Source organism: Protopterus annectens, chromosome 15.part0 (genome assembly GCF_019279795.1).
Source record: "Protopterus annectens isolate FY-2018-M chromosome 15.part0, PAN1.0, whole genome shotgun sequence".
NCBI classification, from domain to species: domain Eukaryota; kingdom Metazoa; phylum Chordata; order Ceratodontiformes; family Protopteridae; genus Protopterus; species Protopterus annectens.
The window spans coordinates 623594891-623622287 of NC_056749.1; the positions used below are offsets into that span (position 1 = coordinate 623594891).

General features: G+C 43.9%; 1 protein-coding gene across 1 annotated transcript in view; it reads right to left on the reverse strand.

The window, feature by feature from the left end:
- Window positions 1-27397, reverse strand: part of LOC122789862 (U2 snRNP-associated SURP motif-containing protein-like) — a 1539784-nt gene that overhangs the window by 621546 nt on the left and 890841 nt on the right. The window contains exon 16 of the mRNA XM_044057296.1: window positions 8254-8333. Coding sequence (XP_043913231.1) covers window positions 8254-8333 — 80 coding nt within the window. The remainder of the gene's footprint in view (window positions 1-8253; window positions 8334-27397) is intronic.

Consider the following 27397-nt stretch of genomic DNA (forward strand, 5'->3'; position numbering starts at 1 on the left):
TCCCCCTGTACTCTGCCCTTATCAGACTAATCAGAGTACAATGCCCCCATTGATATTTACCTGACCAGGCATATACAGCAACTAAAGCAACCTCAAAGGTTCCTTACAAAAAGAATACAAGGCATAACAAAACCGATCTTATGAAGAACACCTTGCAGCCCTTTCCATCAACTCAGTCTCCTACAGATTGCTGAGGGGTGATCTATGCCTGGCTTACAAGGCATCCACAAACCCCACACTTATGAATCTCCTATATATTCTTAAGTCAAAGAGTAGCAGAAATACGTCGTCTGTGAACCTGAGTATTGTCTGGGACTGTTTGAGAGAGAAATGTTCCCGAGACAGCCACTTCTATGGAACAAACTTCTCATTCATGTGAAGCAGAGTTCTATTACCCAATTTAAGCACAACCTAAACAAGCGGTTGAGGAATAGGGAATTTACCCATGGCCCTTATGCACAGACGTAGCTTATAAATGCCTGGCCCTCAATTTCCTACTTGGATACAGATCATTAGTCTTTCGGCTAGGCTTAAGATAGCGCCCCCCCAAGTCATAAGCCTAGTAACAGTCTAAATCTGAATTATTAGGAAGACAATAATTTTTTTCAGAAGGGACAGCTAGTGTGTTAGATAAAATGAAAATAAAGTTAAGAAAACAAGGAAGAAATGAAGCAAAACATATGGGAACAAAGTTATGGGAATCACTTTGAGGAGATGACAAAGGTTAAGTATTAAATAAAGGGGAATCGGACAGAAGAGGAGCAACTGCATGGTGCTAAAGGGGAAAATAAGGGAATATTTGGATACTATGCATTAGTTAAGAAAGGTTACTGTTAAGCAACTTTTCTTTTTAACTGTAATAAGAATGCCAGAACACAAACTTTTACCATAATGACTACTAAGGCAACAGAATGTGAGGTCACCAAATGTAGGAAAGTCTAGGAAAAGAAAAGTAACCACAGAGACCCTACAGAAGTAATATAGACATTGTGCACGTTATGAAAATGTGTACAAAGCACAAGAACATGACTATCTTAAGAAAAGGCACAAATAGGAATATTCATAGAAGACTAATTATGCCAAAGTTAGACGAGGCTCAATTACGAGCTAAGACAGGAAGATGAGATAAAAACGTTGCCAGATAAACCTAACAGAAACGTCTACTGAAAATATAACATTTCTGTGGAAGTTTAGTAGGTAAAAAGTGCTAAAGGTGTGGAACGATTTATTTAAAAGTATTTCAAAAAGGGGAAGCACCAGCTACTTGGAAAAAAAGAAGTTGTGGTGGCTGTACTGCCCAAAGAGGGTAAAGAAGCTTCAGCCCCAGCTTCAGAGAGACTCATTTCGATTTTAAATCATTATAAAGCATTTGTCTCTCTACTAGCTAACAGAAAGTCAAAGGTACTGCCAAAACTGATGCATATGCATAACTGCAGTTTTTGGGGAGAGTAGTCAAACTTTTGACCTCAACAGAAAAATAATAATCCGGGGGGGGGGGGTAAAAGAGTGTAAGAAAATACCACTCTTGTTGGTGGGTCTTAAAGAATTCAATAAAGTCATCTGGGATTTTATGAGTATGACAATGGAAGCATTTGCAATGCTTGATATAACAGGGTTAAGTTGGAAGATATATGAAAGGTGAGGCAAGAATTAAAGTGGGAGGGTTGCCCTCTCAAGTTCTGTTGGAACACAGGCAGCAGACAAGGGTATTGTCATTCCTAACGATTTCAGAGATGGTCCAGAAGACACTAGCCTAGTTATACTTGATGCAGATCAACGTAGCCTTTCTGCAAATGCACTTTATCCCCGTGGAGCATAAGTAAAGTACAGTTGTGTGCACTTACCATAAATGTAGATGTTAGAGTGTAATCACTGTTGCAGTCATCACATTTGGGTTATCTGCCTGCATGTAGCCCTCAGCAGGCCTGAATAAGAGACTTGGATTCCTGTGTCAGATGCTGTCTCTTCTTGCATGACGTCAGGGGTATAAAACATGCAGCAGAGACCATTACATCAGTTTTTCTTGCCCTAGATGTCAGGTGTTCCCACAATGGGAAGCAATTATATGTTATGGTATGCCTCCATCAAAAAGCAAATACACCACAAAGCTTAAATACACCAAAGTAGGAGGAAAGGTAGAGCAAAGAGAAGTCAGGGGGCTGGAGGGTAACCAGGACTGCAACAGTGAATACACTCTAACATCTACATTTATGGTAAGTATACACAACTGTACTATGTTCTTCGTGTTTCACTGTTGCAGTCGTCACATCTGGGTTGATTCCCAAAGCTAAGGAAGGGAGGAGGAAGTTTGAGAGCATTAGGGCCAGCTATTAAGCCCTGCAAGACTATAGTGGCAAAACCAGCTCTGGATTTAGAAAAATAGGTATGTGGTAATGCTTGGTGAAGGTATGTACAGTGCTCCAGGAAGCAGCTTCTAGGATGTCCCTGGTAGGGACACCCCTGAGAAAGGCTGTAGAGATAGATGCAGCCCTGGTGGAATGTGATCTTATCCCCTGTGGGGTAGGTTTTCCATGGTGCTTATAGCAGAAATGAATGCAAAGTGGTATCCATTTAGAAATGGTTTGATCTGAAATGGCCTTCCCCTCTGTCCCTACAGCAAAGCCAACTAGCAGCTGTTCAGATTTTCTGAGAGGCTTAGTCCTGTCCAAATAAAATCTAAGTTGTCTGTGCACGTCCAAAGACTGCAGTATTCGTTCTCCTTTGTTTTGTGGATTCGGGAAAAAGGTAGGCAAATGAATGGACTGATTAAGGGCCACACTAGACACCACCTTGGGCATAAAAGAAGGATTGGTCCTGAGGAAAACCCTGTCTCCATGGAAGATAATGAAGGGCTCCACTGCCATGAGGGCCTGTAATTCAGACACTCTTCTTGCTGAAGTGATGGCTAGAAGGAAGGCTGTTTTCCAAGAAAGGAATTTCAACTCTGCAGTTGCAGCTGGCCCAAAGGGAGGGAGAGTGAGCTTTTCCAATACAAAGTTAAGGTCCCAGGCTGGAGTAGGGGCTCTCCTGGGAGGTCTTAAATTTTTGGCCCCTCTGAGGAATTGCTTTAGCAGGGGGTGAGAAAAGATGGGTGGTTCTGTATTATAATGTGCTGAAATGGCAGAGGCATGAATTGTAACAGACGAAGATAGGCCCTTGTGGAGCATTTCTGTTAAGTACTGTTGTGCCCATCCCCTGAGTCTGGCAACAGAAACAGTATCTTTTCCACTTTTCAGCATAGGTTTTTCTAGTACAAGGCCTCTTTGCCTCCAGAATGACATCTAGAACCTGCTTACTGGGGGATGCTAATGGAGAGCTCAAGGAATTATCCAGACTGCAAGGTTCAGGGTTTGAAGCTGTGGGTGCAGAATCTGACCCGCCTGCTGGGACAGCAGGGAAGGGGTGTGAGGCAAGTGCCATGGTTCCAGCAGTGTCATACTGCGCAAGAGGGGGTACCAGTGTTGGAGTGGCCAGTCTGGTGAAATCAGTATTATCCTTGGCTTGTCCAGTTTGATCTTTAGCAGAACCTTCGAGAGGAGAGACAGAGGGGGAAAGGCATAAACTGAGAGGCTTTTCCCAGGTAAAGGACAGGGCATCCACTTTCCAAGCTTGACTGTGGGAAGTCCTTGTGCAGAATTTGTCCAATTGGTAGTTCTGAGGGGAGGCAAATAGGTCTATCTCTGGAGTGCCCCATTTGCTCCTCAAGAGGTTGAATATTTTTGACTCCAGTTTCCATTCGTGTGGGTCCATGAGATTTCTGCTTAGGTCGTCTGCCAGAGAATTTAGCTTGCCTGGCAGAAATTGAGCCTGTAGGTGCACTTGGTAGCTCAAGGCCGTGTTCCACACAGCCATGGCTAGTCTGCAGAGAGGGTACGAGTGGGTTCCCCCTGCTTGTTTATGTACCACATGACTGTGGTGTTGTCTCTCTTTACCAATAACTGTCCTGGAAGAATGTGGTCTTTGAAGGCTGTCAGGGAATTCTGTACAGCTAACATTTATTTTTGGTTGCTATGCAGATGCATCTGTCTCGGGTTCCATTTGCCCTGACTACACTGCCCTGCCAAATGAGCCCCCCACATGCACAGTCTGATGAGTCTGTTGTTAGGGTTTGGGTGGGAGGGGGTAGAGTGAAAGGGAGTCCCTTGTTGTGGGGTAGCAGGCCTCTGCCCACCAAAGGAACTCTGTCTTTATACAAGGAATGATAGGAATCATTGACTCTAGGTCCTGAGAATGTTGACACCACAGGCTTTTTAGATACCATTGTAGTTTCCTCATATGCAGTCTTGCAATATGGAATTAGTAGAATGCAAGAGGCCATGAACCCCAGGGCTTGCAGAATTTTCCTTGCAGATAGCTGGGTCTTTGTGGCCAGAAGGTTGTCAAACAAACTTATTTCTCTGGAGTGAGAAAATCCATCTGGGAAGTTGTGTTCAAGCTTGCGCCCAGGAATACAATCTGTTGACAGGGTACTAGGTGAGATTTCTTTTCATTTATGGTGTACCCCCAGTGAGGTTAGAAGTTTCTTTATGAATGCCAGATGTTTTAAAACAAGTCTTGGCTTTTTGCCTGACTCAGACAATCATCCAAGTATGGGTATACTTGAATATGTCTCTGCCTGCAAAATGCAATGGCTGGAGCTAGACACTGTGTGAATACCTTGGGCGCAGTAGATAAGCCAAAGTGAAGTGCAGAAAGTGCATGGAGCCTGCCCTGAAGCGTAGGTATTTCCTGCAAGATTCCCTTACTGGAATGTGCAAGTAAGCTTCCTTTAAGTCTAAGGTTTCCAACCAGGCATCTTTGCCTAGCATAGGAAGCAGCTGTTGAAGTGTTAGCATTATGAATTTTGGAATTACCAAAAAGGTGTTTAGAATAGAGAGGTCCAGGAAAGGACGCCAGGAGCGGTCCTTTCTGGGTACTAGGAAAAGTTGAATAAAAACCTTGTCCCCTTTCTTCTGCTGGGACAGGTTGAATAGCCCTGATATTTAGAGAGAACCTGCTGTTGGGTCTCTGCCCACTGATTTGGGGGTAGGTCTGGCCAACCATTTTGGGGTTGGTAGAGTGTGGAAGTAGAATCGGTATCCTCGCAAAACTATTTTCAAAACCCATTTGTCTTGGGTAATGAGTTCCCAGGTTTTTGCATGCAGGTCGAGCTTTCCTCCTAAGGGAGTAGGCAGTTCAGCAGGGCTTGGAAGAGTTAAGGTTAAGTCATTGTGCCATTTTTTCCATATGGGGGTGCCTTACAACTTCCTGCTTTGGAAGTGGGAGCCCCCGCCACTGCTTAGGCCTGTGCGTAACCTGAGACTGCAACCTAGCTGGTCTGCTGTTCCTGGGTTTGGACTGAGAGGGCCTGAAAGAGACTGGAAAGGACCAATTCTTTGAAGGCCAATGCCTACTAAACCTGGGAGGTTGTACTTGCAGGAATCCCTTAACAGTTTGCATACATTTAGCTTTTTCCTCCATCTTTTTGAGGACGACTTCTGCTTTGTTGCCAAACAGGTGGTCTTGGTTTAAGGGAGCATCCAGTAATTTAGCTTTAACATGACCTGGCAAGTTTTGCTCCTTAAGTCAAGTATGCCTTCTAAGTACAGACCCAGTGACAGCAGCCCTGCAAGATGCTTCTAGAGTCAAAACCACACTGCAAAGTATGTTTACCAACTTGTTTTGCAGAATGCATTAAATCCTGTAATTCTTTGTGTTCAGCACAGTCCGGAATCAACATCATTTTCTGTTTAAGTAGTCCCATAATATGCTGCTGGTATTTTAACATATGAAACTGGCAATTTAAAGCCCTAATGGCCAAAGTAGCAGACGTGTATACCTTCTTACCCCATCTGTCCAAGGCTCTAGAATCTCTATCAGAAGGGGTAGTATTTTTGGCAGCAGTAGCCTTAATGCCTTTTGGTCCTTGGGAAATGTTCTCTAGATCTGCAGTAGGATTCTTGAAGAGGAACTTGTGAGAGTCAGGTACTCTGTAATACCTGTCAGGTTTACTGGGAGCTGGAGATAAGGTGTCTAGGGAAAGACTAGATTCCAGGAAAGCATCATCTACAATGTCCAGAACAGGAGTGATAGCTAAAAGCCTGTGTTGAGGAAGGAGTAAGAATTCCCTAAGCCTCTTTTTGGAGTCAGAGTAATCCTGGCTTTCCCAGCGGAAATGCTCCCTAAGAGTATGCAAGGTTCCACCAAAAGCAAAATCTTCTGGAGGGGAAGCAGAGGGAATGGAATGCTCTGCATCAGAATCCTCATAAGTAGTTAAGGGCAAATCCTGGTAATCAGGAGAAACAAAAATATCAGATTTCTGATCAGAAGAATCAAAAGGAAAGTCAGTTCTAGGTCTCATAGGGGAAAGGCTGCCTTCCCCTAATTAAGGTAATAAAGTCTTCTGCCATTCTAAGCGTTCTTTTTTTCAGCATGATCATGCAGATTGGACGTCAGTTTTCTAGGCGTGCTACGATTTTTAGGCCTCGATGAAGAAGATGGCATCAGTTTAACATGCAAGTCTGTAGGCCTGAATACTCCCTCAGAAGCCAGTGTCTGCACAGCAGCTCCGGACTCATCCAAAGTAGAGAAATCCGCAGGTTCCATTGTCGAAGAAGCATCTCGCGGCTTACCAGACTCCTAATAGGTCTCAGTAGAGGCCTGCAAATCTGAAGTAGCAGGTATCAGGGGCTGAGAAAGCACCTCACCGAGTACCGGCGAACTGGCGACTAGCTTAAAGGAAGCGTCGTTGGCAGTTTTGGACCTATGCGATCTCTGTCTTTATCCTTACGTTTTTTCGGAATATCGGTAGCCGGATGGCTTACCGAAGCCATTTCTGGATAGTTATACCAAGTACCAAAATAATTTGCTGCAAATATAGCCAGACAACAAATACTTTGGGGGTTGAACAGGGCACAAAACCAACACCGAGAGACGTCATGGTCTGGGCCTAAACAAGGAATGCAGTACGAATGAAAATCTTTGAAGTACTTGCTTTCCACAGGTAATACAGTTGCTAACTTTTACTGACATTGGTTAAGAGCAAGAAAAAGGATCTCCAATGGGGTACTTAGTTTTTTTTTTTTTTTTTGAAGACTTTGGTTCTGAAACTCGAAAACAAAAACTTCAGGAGTCTGCCTACAGGCACTTGCGAACTGCTTCTGTTTCGGGCACCTGGTCTACAGTCTGTGCAAGGCTTTAGAACAGAGATTGCAACAACAGGGATTTCTCCTCAAAGAGGAAAAGCTGGGCTGGCTCACTCACTCTCTATGCTGCAAGGCTCCCAGGATCATAATCATCTCTGATGTCAGTCAGGATTTAAGGATGTTGAGTATAAACCCCAAGCAGAACACTGTGGACATGGTAGCGAACACTGCATCTGTCATGACCTGAACTGAGTGGAGAGTGTAGTCATTCACAAACAGATAAATGTGCACTCCCGATTCTCAAAAAGGCACACAAAACAGACATGACACTGAGAATGTGCACCCTGTAATGGTAATTGGCATTTACATCAGTTTTTACTCCAACACTGAACCAAGACAAGACAGCAAGTGTTTGCAACTAAAGTGGTGTGATATTGTTTTTCATTTATATAAATGTATGACTGCCTATGTCGTGTGAAATTTTAATAAAGATATTTGTTGAAAAAAAAAAGATAAGAGCAAAAATGAACATGGATAAACTTGCATAGTATCAGACTGCTGAATGACATACCTAAAGAAAAGTACTGGGACTGATGAAAAAAACATGTAACAAAAGCTTGATTCTATGGCAAAAGGAATCAAGGACAGCACGAAAGTGCCGTCTACCCTATGAGTGATGCCAGTGGTATGGTAGCTTTATTAGGCACGGTATCTAGTGGGGATTAAGACAACGATGCCAGAATACAGTTAAATGCAGCTGACTAGCAATTCCTGTGCACAGCTTCTATTACCAAAAACACCCAAACCAATACTAAATCATATTACATCTGTAGAGCAAAACTAATTTTGGAACACTTTTTAACAGTTTATACAGTAATCAGCAATTACTAGAAATAGCAGGCCACATACAGTTCTGAAATTTCCATGTGTCCTTTAATGCTATACAACATTTTGGGGTTGACTCATTACTATATACCTGCATTAAAGACTTGTAGCTATTAAAAATGAAATGAGAGTAGGTATTTAAAACTGAATAAATATCAGAACTAAAAGCAAGCTGGACATATTAATACAGTTTGAATTACACAATAGAGAGATACAAAATAAGAAAACATTTTCGGATACTTACTACTTTCTGTAATATGATGCATTAGCTACTTTGGCACAACAGTTGTACAAAATATCAGAAACCAAGTACAAACGAGCAATCTGTTATTAAACACAATAAACAACAAATTACACTTCTGCAATCAATATCTAATGAACAATGCATAGTAAAATTTACATGCGTTTCATAATTTTTCAGACTTCAAATAAAATGTAGCCTGTAAACATTCAAGAATGGAAAAAGCCATAACTGATTTTTTTAATGGTGTGTACAAATATATGTATATTCTTCCATAAATCAACATTATTGTAACCTTTTCATTATTGCAGCAAGGTTCTTGCTAATTACAGCTACATAAATTACTGCAGTACATACTTGTCACCCCCCCCCCCCCCCCATTTAGTCTTTTTCAGTTAAAGGCAAGACATACAGCAGCTTAGTGATTTATAACCCTAAACGCACTTACCAGTTTTTTTTTTTTTTTTGAGTTTGGTCATTTAGGACAGGAAATGCATCTGAGTAACATGTTGCAATGCCAATATATGCTGAATAAATGCATCATTGTATGCCTTTAATCTACTTAATTGCTACAAGGAAACAGTTTGCTCATATCTCCTAGCTCTATTATCTCGTGTACACACTCTGTTCCTAAATGTTTATGTAAGCTATTGTACATCATTTTCTCACTCATATGTATATAGTTGGGTCTACTTCTAAATTTCGAACTTTCAAAACGTCCAATTGTTTATGGTCAAGCCATAAAAGCGATGTTTTGAAAGTATAAACCATTTAAATGGCGATCACTGTACAGCACGGAAGAGTACATGTACAGTTTTCCTTGCTGTAGTGTGATCTTGGAGTTTGTATAATTATCAGGGGGTGTGGGGGGCTTCCCCTTGCAAAAATGTAAAAAAAAAAGTTTTTGTTTTTATTTAACTTTCTAAACGCTGATTTTATGGTCTTGACCATGCACAATTCGATGTTCTGAAAATTTGAAATTTAGAAGTAGACTCATAGTGACCTGTGTTTTGGATTCTTTCTGATATAACATTAACTTGCATTATATCTACAGGTCTTAATGGTCATTAGTTGGAGCTTTTCTCCCTAGGCCTCCTTTGAAAAAGGGTTTTACCCTAGGTGGACTTTTCTAGTAAATAAAGACAACACATTTTGATTCATGTACTTTTCATCTTCGATCTAATCAAAAAAAAAACAAACAAAAAAAAAAAAAAAAACTGTGGTCTTTTCACTATGTAGATGCCATAAGAAAGGAAAGTTGTGTAAAATCTTACCAAACCATAGATGTCTTCTTCCATGTTGCAGTATACACTAGTGGATTTACCCTTCTTCCGATCAGCTTGCCCGGCTAGGTTTCCCAAGCTTTTCCAGTCCCAGATGGTGTGTCGGATTGTCTGACGTGTTGGCAGGTATGTGGGGTCATAAATGTGATGTCTGCACGCACCACCCCTCAGAACCAAGGAAGCCCTAGACAGAGCGAGTCCTGATGGCCTAGCCTGTACAGAAGCTGAGGAGAGCAAGTGCAAGGATAAGAGGGGGATGGTGGAAGGGAAGGAATGCTGCAACATGGAAGAGAAGAACATCTATGGTTATGGTAAGATTTTACACAACTTTCCTATGTCCTTCTATTCCAATGTTGCAGTATTCACTAGTGGGCGAGTACAAAGGCTCACTGGTGGCTGGGAGGAGGTCTGGATGAGGATTCCAGGAATCCATGCAGGACAGCCCTGGCAAATCCTGCACTGGCCCTGGAAATGTGGCCCAATTTGTAGTGTCTGGTGAAGGTATGTGCAGAGGACCACGTAGCTACTTCCAGAATGGAGATGGTGTCTAAGCCTTTGAAAAAGGCTCCAGAAGAAGCCATGGCTCTTGTGGAATGGGCTCTGACATTGCCTGACAGTGTCTTCCCATGGTGTTTGTAACAAAAGGAGATGGCTCTAGCAATCCAAGAAAAAATGGTTTGTTTTCCCACTGCTTTCCCCAGAGCCCTGGGTGGAAGGAAACAAACAGCTGGTCTGATTTGTGTAAAGGCTTGGTCTTATGCAATCCAAATTGAAGCTTCCTGTGGACATCCAGGCAGTGTAGGACCCTCTTACTGTCTTCCCTGATGATTAGAAAAGAAGGTGAGTAGGTGAACAGCCCGATTCAGAGAAAGTTCATTGACCACCTTGGGGATGAAGGAGGGATTAATCCTGAGGGTGACCCTGTCCATGTGAGACCCTATTGGCTGAGGTCAGAGCTACTAGTAGTACTGTCTTCGAAGTGCAAAATTTCAAATCAGCCTTGCCAGCTAGTTCGAAGGGTGGCAGAGTAAGTTTTTCTAGGACATAGTTAAGGTCCCAGGAAGGAGGGGTTGGTTTTCTGGAGGGTCTTAAGTGTAAAACACCCTTTAGGAATAGCTTGGCTGGGAGTCTGGAAGCTAGTGGAGGTTCCATAGGCAAGCAGGCAGAAATGGCACACAGGTGTGTTTTTAAAGAGGAGTAAGACAAGCCTGTTTTCAGGAGTTCACACAGGTAGGACAGAATCAGAGGCAGTTCACTGTCCAGCAGCTCCATCTGTCTTTTGTGACACCAGACAGAAAAATCTTCTCCATTTTGAGAGATATTTTCTTGTTAGGTTTCCTGGCTTCCTGCAGGACTGAGAGCACCTCCTCGTTGTACAGGTGTCTGAAGGGGATTAGAATCCTATCAGCCACAGGGAGAGGTGCAGGGATCTCCACTGTGGGTGAATCTGTGTCCCAATGTGCTGTGTGAGTAGATCCACTGTGGGGGGTAAACTTGGAGTGACTGCCCTTGGAGAGATGAAATAGGGGAACCAGTACTGCCTTGGCCAGTAGGGAGTAACCAACAAGATTTTTGGCGAGGCCTGCTGAATTTTCTGTAGGAGACGCTGGATCAGAGGGAAGGGGGGGGGTACAGGAATCTTCTCTTCCAAGACAGTAAGAAGGCATCTGTTTGCAGTGCCTTCAGGCCGTGAGCTCTGGAGCAGTAGCTCTGGAGTTGCTATTTGTGGAGGAGGCGAACAGGTCTATCTGTGGAATACCCCGCCTGTGGATCAGATATAGGAAAACATCTCGACAGCATCCATTCATGACTGACTGAGGCAGTTCTGCTTAGGGAGTCTGCCTGACAACTGTGTTGGGATGGGTTGTAGGGGGCCTGAAAGGAGGGTCCCCTTGGAGATAGCTAGATCCCATACCTGTAGAGCTAGCCTGCAAAGGAGGAAGGACTTCATCCCTCCTTGTTTGTTCAAGTACCACATCACTGTGGTACTGTCTGTAAAGATCTTCAGGGTGCCCTGTGTGAGGAAGGGCTGGAAGGCCTGCAGGGCAAAAAGAATGGCCGACATTTCTGTGATATGCCAGTGTATGCCTATCCACAAACCTTGCACAGTTCTTGTGTCCAGAGTCACTTCCCCAGCTCAGATCAGATGCGTCTGTGTGCATGATTTGGGAAGGGGAGGGCATTTGCAGAGGAATGCCTAGGTTCTGGGCAACCTGGGCCAGCCACCACTTCAGTTCTTGGAGGCAGGGGAGGAGCGAGATCCTGAACTCGATGGGATGAGAGTACTGGGTCTAAACAGAGCGTAGTACCACTGCATTTTCCTCATGTGGAGCCTTGGCAGAGGTAGCATGGGGATAGTGGCTGCCATGTACCAGAGGAATTCCCTCGCAGTTAGGAATGGTGAGTGGAGGGCAGACTATAGATGGTGGCTCAAGGAAAGTATTTTTTCCTCCAAAAGAAAGGCCATCCCGAGGTCTGTCCTGAGTCTGCATCCTAGGAAGACAATGTCTTGTGTAGGACTTGGTTGGGACTTGGGGAAGTTTATGAAGAACCCTAGAGTCTGCAGCAAGAGCTCCTTTGCATGGGCGAGGAGGGTTTGTCTGCTGCTTGAATGAGGTGGTCATCTAGGTATGAAAAATTTGCATTCCCCTTGTCCTGCAGTATACGACTGGGGCTAGGCATTTTGTAAATATCCCTAGTGCAGTGGAGAGTCCAAAAGGCAAGGCACAGAACAGAAAATGAGAAGAACCTGCTTTGGATCTGAGGAATTTCCTGCAGGATGGTTTTATGAGAATGTGCAGGTAAGGCCTCCTTGATGTCTAGGGTCACCATGAAGGCCTGAGGGAGGAAGAGGGGAATGAAAGTGGGAAGTGTTATCATCCTGAAGGAGGGGACCTTCAAGAAAAGGTTCAGATGAGAAAGATCTAGGATATGCCTTCATGGTCCTTCCTTCCAGGGCACCAGAAAGATTCTGGAGTAGAAGCCTTTCCTTCCAGCTGAGGGGGGAACTACTTCTAAGGTGCCTTGAAGTAACAGCTTGTTTAGGACTTTGGGTAGGAGGGACCCTTGAGAGGGGGTGGAAGAGAGATAGGTGGTCTTGGAGGGGGAGAGTTCCAAGACATGAAGTAATCCTCCCTCAGCATTGTCAGAACCCATTTGTCAGATGTCACCAGGGTCCATGCAGAGAAGCAGTGAGAGATGGGAAGATACAGGTATGGTGGAAGGAAGTGGGAGAAGAAAGGGAGGCAGGCAGTTGGACACTGCCTGCTCTTTCTGGAAGGCGAGGTCTCTGGGCAGTTGTCTAAGGAGTCCTGGGATGAGTACATCATCTCCTGTGGGGTGTTCTAGACCTGGAGGGGGCCGTGGGTCTAAGTTTTCCTTATGAACTGTGTCTTAGCCGGGTAGTTTCTCTAGAACTTTGGGATTGGAGAGACAAGATGCTTTAAGTCTTAGAGTTTTTTCCCTTTTTGGAGTGACTTGAAAAGGTCAGCCACCTTGGTGACAAAAAGGGCAGAGTGGTCCAAGGGTGCATCCAAGAGTTTGGCCTTGAAGTCATCCGGGAGGGGCTGTAGACGCAGGCAGGAGGATCTCAACAGAAAAGCAGATACAGCTGACCTGCTAGAGGCTTCAGCTGCATCACAGGCACATCTGAGATAGTGCTTATTAACTTGAGAGAGGAGGCCGAGTAAGGAGGACAGGGATGCCTTTCCAGCCCAGTCGGGGATATCATTGATAACTTTAGAGGCTTTGTCTAGTAAAGCCAAGGAATATTTGGCCATGTGTGATTGGTAATCCGTAGCCCTAAAGGAAAAGTTAGCAGAAGTATAAATCTTCTTTACCCACCTCTCCATGGCCTTGCTGTTTTTATCAGCAGGCAGGAAAGTGGTAGTAGGGAGAAGTTTGGTAGCCTATCAGCAACAAGAGAAATAGTAGCAGTGTCTGCTGGGGGTGGGGGGGGGGTCCTCTGAGGAGTATGACATTTCCTCCTCTGCAGGGTGGCTAGGGGTTCTCTCAGGCAGGAGAGGCCTTGGGTTGAGAAGAGGTGGAGCAGTCACAGGAAGGTCTGCAGTAGGCCTAAGGGCCAGGAAAGCATTGTAGAGGTTCTGGGTAAAGGCCTGCCAGTTGGGTAAGACTTCTGGGGTTGGCGGAATATGCCTAGTCTTTTGTTTATTCTAGGTATGCCTAGCCAGCGTCTGGCTGGCGGTAGGCCTGGAAGTCACAGATGGAACGCCAGAGGCCTGGTCCGAAGCACCTATTTCAGTTACTGGTTCACCCTGGCATCTGAATCAGGCGCTGGTATATCCTCCCCAGACGTGTCGTCCGCTCTGGATTGTGCGGCCTCCTGATAGGTACCCACTTTATCCGAAGTGGCAGAGGCCAGTTCCTCGGCCAAGCTGATGACGGCTACAGGCTGGGAATCAGTGGAGGGAGGCGCAGTGGAAGTAGACAGTGTGTGGGCTTGGCCCTCTTCCTGGGTAGCTCGGATGGGGCGTCGGTGGCGGCTTCCATACAGACAGCAATCTAAGGCAGTTATACATTAAGTCTAGGGCCTGTAAACAGCGATAAAGGGTCTTGGGAATGAACGACTTACAAAAGGCACAATTTTTATAATCATAATCCCTACCCAAATAAGAGAGACACTGGTCGTGGGTGTCTTTATGGGGAATTTGGCGATCACAGTTGCACTTGCTCTTACCGGACATTAACAGACTATAGTACTAGAAAAAGGACTGAAAAAATCCCCAAAGGGGTACTTATCTTGATGTGAAAACTGATCAGACGTCCGCGAGTAGCAGGAACACCTGGCGCATGGCTGAAAATTTCGGAGGGCCGGTGCGTGCAGACGTCATATTTATGGCCCACGTACTTGCCAGCACGTCAGATGCACCATCTGGGTCTGAAAAAGCTTTGGAAAAATGGTCGGACAAGCTGATCAGAAGAAGGGTAAACCCACTAGTGAATACTGCAACGCTGGAATAGAAGGACATCTGTACTGCACACCTCATAGTCACATGATAAACCCACTTCTCTGTTGCTGGAGTTGATTTTATTTATTTATTTTTTTAATACTAACTGCAGGTACCTTATTTTTATTTACTGCAGAAAACCAGTTACAGTAAGGAACACCCTTGCCTTGGCTTACAGTGGTGCCTGTAAAATTACATCAGAGAAACTCCCTACTAGACACACAAGAAACTTGTTTAATATACACAAGCTTTCCAAAAGATAAGCACCAACTTCAGTGGCCTTAGATGTGAAAACAAAGTTTTCATTCAATTTTAGAAACTACTAATGTAAACACAGCTCTGTTACATGAAGTCTTTAAAGAACTGCACTGAATAGGTCCATTTAATACAAGCTACTGTATATGCTGCTCATGCTACTATAACCATACCAATTTTTCTCTCCTTCTATCCAATAAAACTGGAATACTACCAGTGTTGGCAATAAGAGCATAAAACCATCTACTTAATGCTTTTACAATCCTTCTATACTCTTCCATTCCCTTTGGAAATTCTCTGTGAGATGACAGAGTGACTGACAGCAATTGCAGCTCGGGACATGTGCAAACTGGCACACAGCTGGACAGGTGTAACCACTTTCCTTTTTCCAATCCCCAATTCCCTACCACTCCTGAATCTAGCTAATTTAAACACCCCCTTCTACAATCCATTCCCCCCATGCCCCTCATAAGTAGTGCACAACATTCTTTGACTCCAGTCAATATCACTATTGTATAATTTGCCCCAAAGAACACCAAAACCCAAATATGAAAACTAAAAACAAACATTTAGTATTTTGAAGTCTTGTGCTACCTCAGCTTAATTACATAGCAAGAGCTACTACTCCATCCTTAACTCAAGTGAAAAACGGTAAGCAGCTTACTCTTCTCCCCAAGACCAATAACTACACAAAAAAAAAAAAAATACTTCCAACACACACTCGCACAAAGGGAATCCTTACGTATTCTCATTTCCAAACCCAATGACCAAATACACTTCAAAACAATCTCATACTTGCTTATACATAATTACCCATACTTAATCACCACATTGGTTACTTATCTAGTTATCTGCAGATAGATCTAATAACATATTTACATAATCTCACCCTAACAATTTCCGTGTTACTCTTGAGATCGAATACCAAATCAAATTCCAACTCTACGATACACACAGCCCAGAGTACAAGCCACAAAACTAACATTCACAATAACAGATGCTAAAGTATGATAAACTAGCATGTTTGTCAACAACCACTCAGCGGACATCACTGCTATCACAGAATCCATGCTCAAACATGACCACCCTATCATTAACAATTTCTTACTAGATTACAGCTACAATTCTGAAACTACACATGGCCTATGACCTGGTGGTGGAATACTACTATATAAATTAAGCCATAACATCTCAATCATAGCCCAAATTTACACCTCTGACTCTGAAACAAACTGACTAGTCAAACTACGCTCAAAATCCTCCAATCACCTTTTTTATTACAGTAAAATAAATACTTCCCTCATCCTCGAACTCAAAATTCAAAATAGTCATCCAAACCATACTCTCCACCATTTCAGAAAAAAAAAAAAAAAATCCTATCTAGGGCCTTCAACCTAAATCATCCAGGACATACAGCTAATGCATCGTACAATTCTCAGCAGACCGTGAACAACTTCAAATGGTTGAAGAATCATCTTCTTTCGGCTGTTCCTGTTAGGGGTCGCCACAGCGGATCACCCGTTTCCATTTCTTCCTGTCCTCTGCATCTTGCTCTGTCACACCAACCGCCTGCATGTCCTCTCTCACCGCATCCATAAACCTTATCTTAGTCCTTCCTCTTTTCCTGTTACCTGGTAGCTTCATCCTTAGCATCTTTTTCCCACTATACTCTGCATCCCCTCCTCAGCACATGTCCAAACCAACATAATCTTGTCTCTTTGGCTTTGTCTCCAAACCTTCCAACCTGGGCTGACCCTCTAATATACTTATTCTTAATCCTGTCCACCCTCGTCACACCCAGTGCAAATCTTAACATCTTTAACGGTCACATCCAGCTCAAACTCCTGCCTTTTTGTCAATGCCACTGTTTCCAACCCATATAACATAGCTGGTCTCACTACCCTCTTGTAAAACTTCCCTTTCACTCTTAAAGGTACTCGTCTGTCACAAATCAATCCTGACACTCTTTCTCGTCCCACTCCATCCTGGCTGTACTCTCTTCACCTCTCTTCCACACCATTACTCTGAACTATTGACCCCAAGTATTTAAATTCATCCACTTTCGCCACCTTTACTCCTTGTATCCTCACCATTCTTCTATCCTCCCTCTCATTCACACACATATATTCCGTCTTAGTCCTGCTGACCTTCATTCCTCTTCTCTCTAGAGCATATCTCCATCTCTCCAGGGTCTCCTCCACCTGTTCCCTACTCTCACTAAAGATCACAATGTCATCTGCAAACATCACAGTCCACGGGGACTCCTGTCTGATCTCGTCTATCAACCTGTCCATCACCATTGCAAATAACCAGGCCAAATACTCCCTGCTAGACCTTGATTCCCACCCAGGTAATATTTCCTGTATAACAACTCTCCCTCCGCCTTCAGTGACCACTGCCCTTTTACCTTCAGTATCTGAAAAATGAGCATCATTTAACCCCCCCCCCCCCAAACTGATCTCTTTCAGGTCAAAGTCCCAAAACAAAATTTTCAGACAAATCCCACCTTTCTTCCTTAATCTGGTTATGTACTCTGACCACCCATTATGCTAACAGTGCAGCCAATACAGCAACTTCTCCTTACAATCCAAGATAACTAGTCCCCCTTAATCATTACACCATTTAAACACAACAAAACTGAATGGATCACCAAACAGCTAAAGGCACTAATGCAACTTTCCAATAAGGCCAGGTAAAAATGGAAGCCAAACTCTACACATTCGACTACAAATCATTACACCACCTTATGAAACAAGGCTAAAAAAGCAACATTGGGCACACTTCCAAGTATACCTCTAAACAGCACTCCCCCCTAAACAGTTCTGGCTTGAAGTCAACAGCCCAGTTGGCTGGATGACGAAAAATGAATCAAACTCAAAACACACTTCTGTGTCTAAAACGCAACCTCTACCCAAACTGATTTAATCAAAGAATTTATCAAACTTCCACCACCACCTACCTCCCTCCCGGTCCACCCTCCTTACAGACACCAGCTTCCCGAAATACATTCCCTTTCCTATTTCACCAAAATCAAATCTAAACAAATCACAATCATACGGGGAATCCCTCTTGACGTTCCCGATGGTTCTGATAATCTTTGCCTGTGGTTTACCACTCCAGAGAATTCACTGTCAGACCCCTACGTCTTATAATCTGTGCCTTCCCTCTATCACCATGACAATAATGTGGAATTAGTCAAACCTGTCCATAAAGAATAAGAAAGCTTCTAATGTCCAATTCTAACCAATTACAATGTACCAACCTTGGGTACAGTTCTGGAAAACCTTATACACCAAGAGGTTCAGGAACACTGCAGTTATATTTTCAAATTATTCACTGTATTTTTCTGTCCTTTATCACTGTAAAGGGCTGTGCTTTTCACTGACCTTGATGCTGGTTTCTCCATACTGTAGTAACTTTTAATGTGCGTTTCCAGTTACTTTGAGTGCCCTGTTTGAATTAACTTCAGGCTAACTGTAGTACGGTTTTACATTAAGAAGGCTTGCAACTGCTTTTCTGGATGCAGTAGGTGGTGGCCTGGTCTGTCTGAGCTGGGGGTCATACAAGGTGGTGGCTTTAATGGAGACTGCCTCATTGGTCAGAGGGCTGCTTCCTTTAGTTACTTTTATCTTGCTCTATAAATTCAGCATGTTTTCTCAAAGCTACTGATCATGCAATGGTGTTTAGCAGTGCTCTGTATACACACAGGTAAACAGAATTAAAATTTTCCATATAAAACTACCCTGAAACTTCTACAGTACTTTGTCACCCAAACAGCAAATACTTTTGTGCAGAGAGAAGCACTCCCCCCCACGAGTTTGATCTTAGTCCTGAATGTAGTCTACACTCTTATAGCAACCAATCTAGCTAACTCTAAACCCCTTTTGTACCAACCCCTTGTAGATCTGTAAACAAGGACATCCGATTCCCTGCTATCTCTGCAGCCAGAATAGCAGACATGGGCATCCTGAGACAACGTAACAATTCTTATGGTTTGCGGACAACTATTACATTCTTAAACTGATGCAGTGTTTGACAGATGTAGTTACATCCAGTCACTGCATACAAGGCTCTCAATATAAGCACTTATAATAACCAACAAGTTGTCAATAATGCACACTAGACCCACCTCAAAGTATGGACCAGACACATAGACCCACATATGCAGAGGCTCTTAAATGTAATCTCCCTAAACCACAAAGATCTCCCAGACATTGTACAAACAAATTAACCATAGCAATCTCAAGTGCACTCCACAAAATCAGTACCTTAACACATACAGCCTCTAGCCTCCTAAGGCATACTACCACACAAACCAATCACTATCAATATATCATATATCAATATGGTCACTGGAGACACCATGAGCTTCTTCATGTCCTAATTACCTTAGACAAAGCCCCATGCCATATCCTTGGAAGCTACAGGTCCCCCTCTATGCCCCAGAAAAGCATAATAAACACTTAACTGTACTAGACACTCCCCCATTCAACTTACTACCATACTCATACGTGATTTAACTATCCTAATATAAAATGGGAATCAGATTCCCTAACATGCAGGGCCAAAGATTCCTGGACTTGGAAATGCAAATACCTTGGACCAGTTAGTCCGCAAGCCTACTAAGAGCACAAACATCCTTGAACTGGTCCATACAAAATTGGCGAAATGTTGTACCCACCCCTAATATAATGCATCTGCTGGTCAGATCAGACCATAAGCCTGCCTACTTTGAAGTAAAGCTAAAACACTGGCTAACCCAGGAAACATTTGGCATCATTCTAGGGCAAACTTCTCACTACTAAGTGAAATCTTGGTAAAATTTCTAGCCCCGCAAAATCCTGAGAAGATAACTGCCTATGTGGAATTGTTTAAAGAAACCCTGTATAACCATATTAACTGCTGCATTCAGACAACTGTACCTGTCCAGATAAAGCACAGGATCAACTCAAAAAGGGGCCACTATGATGGAATGCCAATCTCAGCAGGTTGTATAACAAAAGGAAGAACTACATGGCAAAAATGTGAAATGTCCAGCAAGGTAAACAATCCCTCATCAAACTAAAACAACTCAGGGGGTTGAAGTCCACCAAAGCCATATGTGAGGTAAATTTAGCATTCCAGGCCAAGGACAATCACAAAGCTTTCTTCAACTATGTATCAAATTAAGTGCAAATGGTGTCACCTGTATGGAGGCAAAGATATAGCAACCTTCCTGGCAAACAAATTTAGCTCCATTTTCGTTTCAACATTCCACTGCATTCTGCTCTCATAATCTCTAATCAGAGTGCAATGCTCCCTTCAGTATGTACCTGGCCAAGCATGTGCACCAACTGGGCTATTCTCAGAGATCCCTCACAAAAGGAATGCATAGTGTGAAAAAACAATTTCTATGCAGACCACCACAAAGCCTTCCCTGTCCTCATACCTGGTCTCTTACAAGTTGCTGAGAGGCAGCCTATCCATTGTTTACAAAGCATATTCCAATCCATCCCAAATGGATGTTGTACAAGAGTAAAATAAATACCAGTAAAACAAGCTCCAGGGACCAAAACCTTGCCTACAACATAATTATGACATGCTAGAGGGACAAGCACATATCTCAGAAGTTCCCCCTTCTCTGGAACATGCTTTCCATCCATGTGAAGCACAGTCAGGCTCTGCACTTATTCAAGCTAAACTTGGACCACTGAATGTGGAAGCTTAAATATACCTCTGGTTTGGTACCACGTGTCTCAGACAGAAAGCTTGTAAATGCTTGGCTAACTATGTCCAAATATATATACCCCCACCAAATATTTGGGAACCAATACCCATAAAATTTTACTGAGAAGCACACTTCTGGCATCCACGCAATGTGTGAATTTCTCAAATATTTCCCTTTTTAGCATCCATTTGTGAGGGTGTACCACAGATCTGCTGATTCCGTCTGTCAGGTTTTTTGTGCCAGGAGGTACAGTCCCCATCCTCTGTGCCATCTTCCAAAACTGCATGGCCATCCAGCACAGAGAACAGGAGTACCCCCCCCCCCCCTTTGTTGACATACCACATCACTGCCCTTACCAGCAAAATGCCCCATCTTCATTTTCTTTTGAAAGCCACAAGATCTTTCTGCATCATTATCATTGCTTTCAAATTCATGCATTTCTTCATGAATGTAACTGCCTCACTTGACTTGCACCTTCATTTTCCCTGGATGGACAAACCAGCCATGATCTAAGGCCTGGAGTAAAATGATGTTCTTATATCCTTTGGGACAGCCAGTTGTATGGACCCCTGTTGTAAGAGTTTGTGAACCTGACTGAGCATGTGCTTCCCTGTGTTGTCCTTTTGGAACTGCTGGTATACCCAAAAAGCTTGGAAGGGATGAAAACTGCAATATGTACCTGAGCTGATGAGTGATGGTTTACCACAAATTCAGAAAGCGGGAAGAATCTGCCCCCAACCATGTGACTGGAGGGCAAGGATCCAGGATTGGGGTGGGATTGTTTTTTTTTTTTTTTTTTTGGGGGGGGGGGGGGCAAGGTGATGATTGAGTCGAAGCTGCTCCCTGCTAGGCCTGGAACCCACCAGGCCTGGGTTTATGATATGTTTACCAATTCCTGGAGTATTTTTTTTTTAGTCCTGCTCTTAGATTTTAAAAGGTAGAAAAGGCCCACATCCTAAGACCATTTTGGCTGCATCTAGGGGGGGTGGAACCTGAAGGAAGTCTGTCTGCATGGCCTTTTTTTCTGCCAGTCTCTGAATCACTTTGGGCTTGGGGTCCAAAGAAGTACTCCTTGTCCAAGATGGCATCAAGGGCTAAACATGCCGCCTGATGACAAACACCCAAGCAGCTGCCCCGCTTGATGTTTCCAGAGCTCCAAAACCACATTTCAGAGTGCCTGGCAACCTAGGAACTGGTGTAGAGATCTAGCAACTCTTTCTGGAGGGGCTTTGCTTTCCATCATCTCTAGTTTTAGTTTCATTTGGTCCAGGAGGGAATCCTAGTATTTAACCTTGTGAAACTGGTTGAAGGTCATCTTGACCAGGGTAGCTGAAGTGCAATTCTTTTTGCAAAATTTATTGAGGATTGTACCCTCCTTATCAGACAATGGATTCCTAAGTGCAGCCCCTGGCTCCCTTGAACCTTGAGGTGACCAGCTAAAGGTCTGACAAAGGATTCTTACAGATGTGTTTATGGGAGGTGAAGACTATAGGTCTAGGCAGATTTTCTGGCCTCATGGAATTTGAGGTCTAAGACAGCTGGGCTGGTAGTCAGGGATGTGTCCTGGATTACAGTACATTATTCACTACTTCCAAGACTAAAGGGACTAAAAGGAGATTGTACTAAGGCAGGCAATAAAACTGCCTGACCATCTTCTTGGACTAAGGATAATCCTTACTCACCCAGCTGAAGAAATCCCATTTTGTGTAGTATCTCTCCAAAGGAGAGGTTCTCAGGTAGGTTGAGGCAAGGGAATTCTCAGATTCAATCAGCATATGACCTTCTGGAAAAAGTACAGTTTTGTACCTACCATAAATGTAGATGTTAGTGTGTTCACACTGCTGCAGTCATCACACTTGGGTTATCCTGCCGTCAGGCGGTCCCACAGTCGGCCCGAGTTCCAAAGTCTTGGTCTGGCGTTGGTTACTGTCGCTTCTTCCTGGACGTCAGTGCGCCAGGGGTATACAAGATGCATCCGACACCATTTTCGCCAGTTTTTCAAAGGTTGTATAGGATAGAAAGGTATAGATAACTCCAGCTAGTTCAGAGGGGATGGACGGAGGGTAACCTGGACTGCAGCAGTGTGAACACTCGAACATCTACATTTATGGTAGGTACAAAACTGTACTATGTTCATCGTGTTACACTGCTGCAGTCATCACACTTGGGTTGAATCCCAAAACTAAGGATGGGTGGTGGAACTAAACAGGGTTTGGTGAGGCTAGTAGGCCCTGCAGAACTGCAGTGGCAAAGCCAGCTCTGGTTTTAGAGTATAGAGGTAAATGATAGTGCTTGGTGAAGGTATGCATTGAACTCCAAGTTGCAGCCTCCAAAATATCCTTGGTTGGTACCCCTCTGAGGAAGGCTGTTGATGTTGCTGTAGCCCTGGTGGAATGTGACCTGATGTTACCAAGCACAGATTTCCCATGGTGTGTGTAGCAGAAACAGATACAATGTCCTATCCATTTTGAAATTGTCTGTTTTGAAATAGCTTTTCCTTGTGATCCTGCAGCACAGGATACAAAGAGCTGGTCAGATTTTCTGAAAGCCTTAGTTTTATCCAAGTAGTAACGTAATTGCGTGTGAATGTCCAAAGAGTGTAGGAGCCTTTCCCCTTTGTTCTAGGGTCTTGGATAAAAGGTGGGCAAATGAATGGTTTGGTTTAGGGCCACACTGGATACCACCTTTGGCATAAAGGAAGGGTTAGTTCGTAAAGAGACTCTGTCTTGATGAAAGGCTCCACTGCCATTAGGGCCTGTAGTTCTGAGACTCTTCGTGCTGAAGTTATTGCTAGCAGCAGGGCAGTTGTCCATGATATGAACTGTAGATCAACTGTGAAAGCTGGTTCAAAGGGCGGTAGTGTAAGTTTTTCCAAAACAAAGTTGAGATCCCAAGTTGGTGTTGGTGCTCTCCGGGGCGGTCTTATGTTCTTAACCCCTCTGAGGAACTGTCTTGGTAATGGACGTGAAAATATAGGAGGATCCGTGTTGTATTGAGCTAAAATAGCTGAGGCGTGGATCTTAATAGATGAGAAGGAAAGTCCTTTGTGCAACGTCTCAGTTAAATATTGAAGAATCTGAGGAATATTTGGTACAAGGGGATTTTGGTCTTTAGCCTGGTTCCAGGCGCAGAATCTTTTCCATTTGTCTGAATAGACTTTCCTGGTGCTGGGCCTCCTGGCCTCCAGAATGACGTCCATCACAGCTTTAGAGAGAAGTGTTGACTGGTTGTTTAGGCAATTTGCCATGCAGCCAGATTTAAAGTCTTGAGCTGACTGTGTACAATCTGATTGTTTTGCTGAGTGAGAAGGTCAGGAATTGTAGGTAAAATCCATGGTGGGCCTTGAGCCATGTTCCTTAGTATTGGATACCAGTGTTGGCGTGGCCAGTCTGGAGCAATGAGTATCATTTGTGGCCTCTCTAATCTGGCTTTCAGCAGCACCTTTGTCAGAAGAGGCAGTGGAGGCAATGTTTTCCAACTGAATGAGAGGGCGTCCACTTTCCAAGCTAGTGTGTGTGGTATGTCCTTGTGCAGAATTTCCGTAGTTGGTATTTTTGGGGGGAAGCAAACAGATCTATGTCTGGGCTCCCTCATTTTTGAGTTATCATTGTGAATACTTGGGAATCTAGTTTCCACTCGTGATGATCTATGATGTTTCTGCTTAGATAGTCTGCCAATGTGTTTTTCTTTCCTGGCAGGAATTGTGCTTGAAGTTGAACTTGGTAGGTCAGTGCTGTGTTCCACAAGGTCATTGCTTGTCTGCATAGGGGGTAGGAGTGTGTGCCCCCTTGCTTGTTTATGCACGACATCACTGTGGTGTTGTCCGTCTTTATTAGGAGTTGTCCTGGATGTAGGAGGTCCTTGAAAGCTGTTAGGGCATTTTGTACAGCTAGCATCTCTTTTTGATTGATATGTAAATGCCTTTGGTCTGCAGACCATTTGCCCTGAATCCACTGTCCTGCCATGTGCGCTCCCCAGGCATAATCCAATGCAGCTGTTGTTATAGTTTGCCTGGCTGTGGGTAAAGTAAAAGGCTGACCCTTGTTGAGGTGACATGCCTGAGCCCACCACAGAAACTCCTGTTGAAGGCAGGGTATGAGTGGAATTGTTTCCAAGCTGTGGCTGTGCTGAGTCCATACGCTTTTCAGATACCATTGTAATTTCCTCATATGCAGTTTTGCAAATGGTATTAGTAGTATGCAAGATGCCATGAAACCCAAGGCCTGCAGAATTTTTCTTGCAGGGAGTTAGGTCTTTGTTGCCATCATTTTGAAGTATTGAGTCAGTTGTCCTTGCTTGTCTGGCTTGAGATAAGCCATCTGGGCCATTGCATTTAAGCTGGCACCCAGGAATATTATGTCTTGTGAGGGCACTAGTTTTGACGTCTTTTCGTTTACTGTGTACCCTAGGCAACTTAGTAGGTTTTTGACAAACGCCAGATGCTTTAATAGAATGTCCTTCCTTTCTGCTTCAATAAGGCAGTCGTCCAGGTGTGGATATATTTGAATCCCTCTGTCTGCAGTATGCAATTACTGGTGCCAGGCATTTTGTGAAGACCCTGGGCGCAGTAGATAAGCCAAAGGGCAGTGCAGAGAATTGGTAATGGGTTGAACCTGCTATAAATCGGAGGCATCTTCTGCAATTTCGTCTGATAGGGACATGCAGGTATGCCTCCATGAGGTCCAACGTTACTAGCCAAGCCTTCTTGCACAGCATGGGAAGAAGTTGCTGTAGTGTTAGCATCTTGAATTTGGGTACTTCCGGGTATGTGTTTAGAATTTAGAGGTCCAGAATGGGTCTACAGGCTTTGTCCTTTCGGGGAACTAGAAACAGTCTAGAGTAAAATCCTTGTCCTTGCTCCTGTGTAGGAACCTGTTGAATAGCTCTCATGTCCATGAGAGCTGAAATTTGCTTTTGAGCCTCTGCCCATTGATATGGTGGCAGGTTTGGCATTCCTTTTATCCTTGGCAAAGTGTGAAAGTGGAATCTGTATCCTTGAGATACAATATTTCGGACCCATTTGTAATTTGTGATGTGCCAATTGACAGTCTGCATAGATTTTGCCTTATCCTCCATTTTCTTTAAAACTTATTCTGCTTTTACACCAAATAAAACATCCTGCTGTAAAGGTGCATCCAATAACTTTGCTTTAACATGATCAGGTAAAGTTTGTTCTTTTAACCAAGCATGCCTACGTATGACAGACCCTGTCACTGCTGCTCTACAAGAAGCTTCCAATGAATCCGATCCACATTGCAAAGTATGTTTTCCCACTTGTTCAGCTGCATGCAACAAAAATCTTGCATTTCCTTGTAATCAGGCTGTTCAGAAAGTTTGAGCATTTTTTGTTTTGAGACATCAAATATTGTTGATAGTTCAACATGTGAAACTGACAATTTAAGGCCCTCATAGCTAGAGTAGCTGAGGTATATACTTTCTTTCAACCATCTGTCTAGTGCTCTAGAATCCCTTTCAGAGGGTACAGGATTTTTAGCAATAGAGGCCTTAACCCCTTTGAGACCCTGGGAAATGGTTTCTGGGTCAGCAACAGGGCTTTTATACAGGAATTTGTGAGAGTCAGGGACTCTGTAGTATCTGTCTGGTTTGGCTGGTGCAGGAGGTAGTGAATCTGGGTTAAGACTAGATTCTGAATAAACATCATCCACAATGTCTAACACAGGTGGAATAGCAAATGGTCTGTGCTGGGGTAGTAAAAGGAACTCTCGAAGCCTTTTCTTAGAATCAGAGTAATCCTGGCCTTCCCAGTGGAAATGTTCCCTCATGGTATGTAAGGTTTCCCCAAAAGAGTAGTCTGCTAGGGGTGATGCAGAAGGGATAGACTCTTCAGCATCAGAGTCTTCATAAGGGGGAAAGAATATTCCTGTTCCTCAGAAGAGTCTGAGGAAATTGAAACCTGGCCAGAGTAAGCGTAGTCCTCCTCCCATCTTGGCCTTTTATCATGAGGGGGATGGGAACCTCTGATTAGCATAATTAAGTCTTCAGCCATCTTAAGCATCTGTTTCTTAGGCATGGGGCCTTGTACTGGAGACTGCTGTACAGTCTTCTTTGTTTTTAAAGGAGTTTTCAGCTTTGCATAGGATTTAATAGTGAGTGTAGTCGGTCTGAAGACACCTTCTGCAACTGAAGGCATTTCAACTGCACCGGAATCTCCTTCAGGCTGGGCCTAAAGGTAAAGGTTGTGGAGGCCTAGCAATCTCCGCTTGTGAATCGGATGTCGCCTGGGGTTCTAAATCAGCGGCCGTCAGGGGCTGCATAGGCGCCTCACTGAAAACCGGAGAACCGGCGACTGGCCTAGCAGAGGCCTCGGAGTCTGGTTTGGGTCTCGGCTGCCTGTCCTTATCTTTGCGTTTTTTATGCATTCCGGTCATCGGTTGCTCCGATGGCATGGTATAATTAAATTTCCTACCAAAATAATGGGTGAAATCAAACAGACTTTTAATGGTTTGTTTATTAAACCTAGCACAAAACCGACAACCTATGACGTCGTGGTCTGGGCCTAGGCAAGGAATACAATAAGAATGAAAGTCCTTATGAGGTATTTGCTTCCCACAAGAAATGCAATTGTTAACTTTTTCTGACAATGGACTGAGGCAAGAAAAGGTTCCCCAACGGGGTACTTAGCTTTATTGAAGACTTCGGTCTGAAATTCGATTTGAAAATCTCAGGAGTCGGCCGACTGGCACTTCTGAACTGCTTCGGGCACCACACGACAAGAAAGACTGAAGAAAATGGCGTTGGATGCATCTTATATACCCCTGGTGCACGGACATCAGGCAAGAAGCAACAGCAGCAGACACCGGACCAAGACTTTGGAACTCGGGCCGACTGCGGGACCGCCTGACGGCAAGATAACCCAAGTGTGATGACTGCAGCAGTGTAACACGATGAACATCTGGGCAATGCTGGACTTCAGA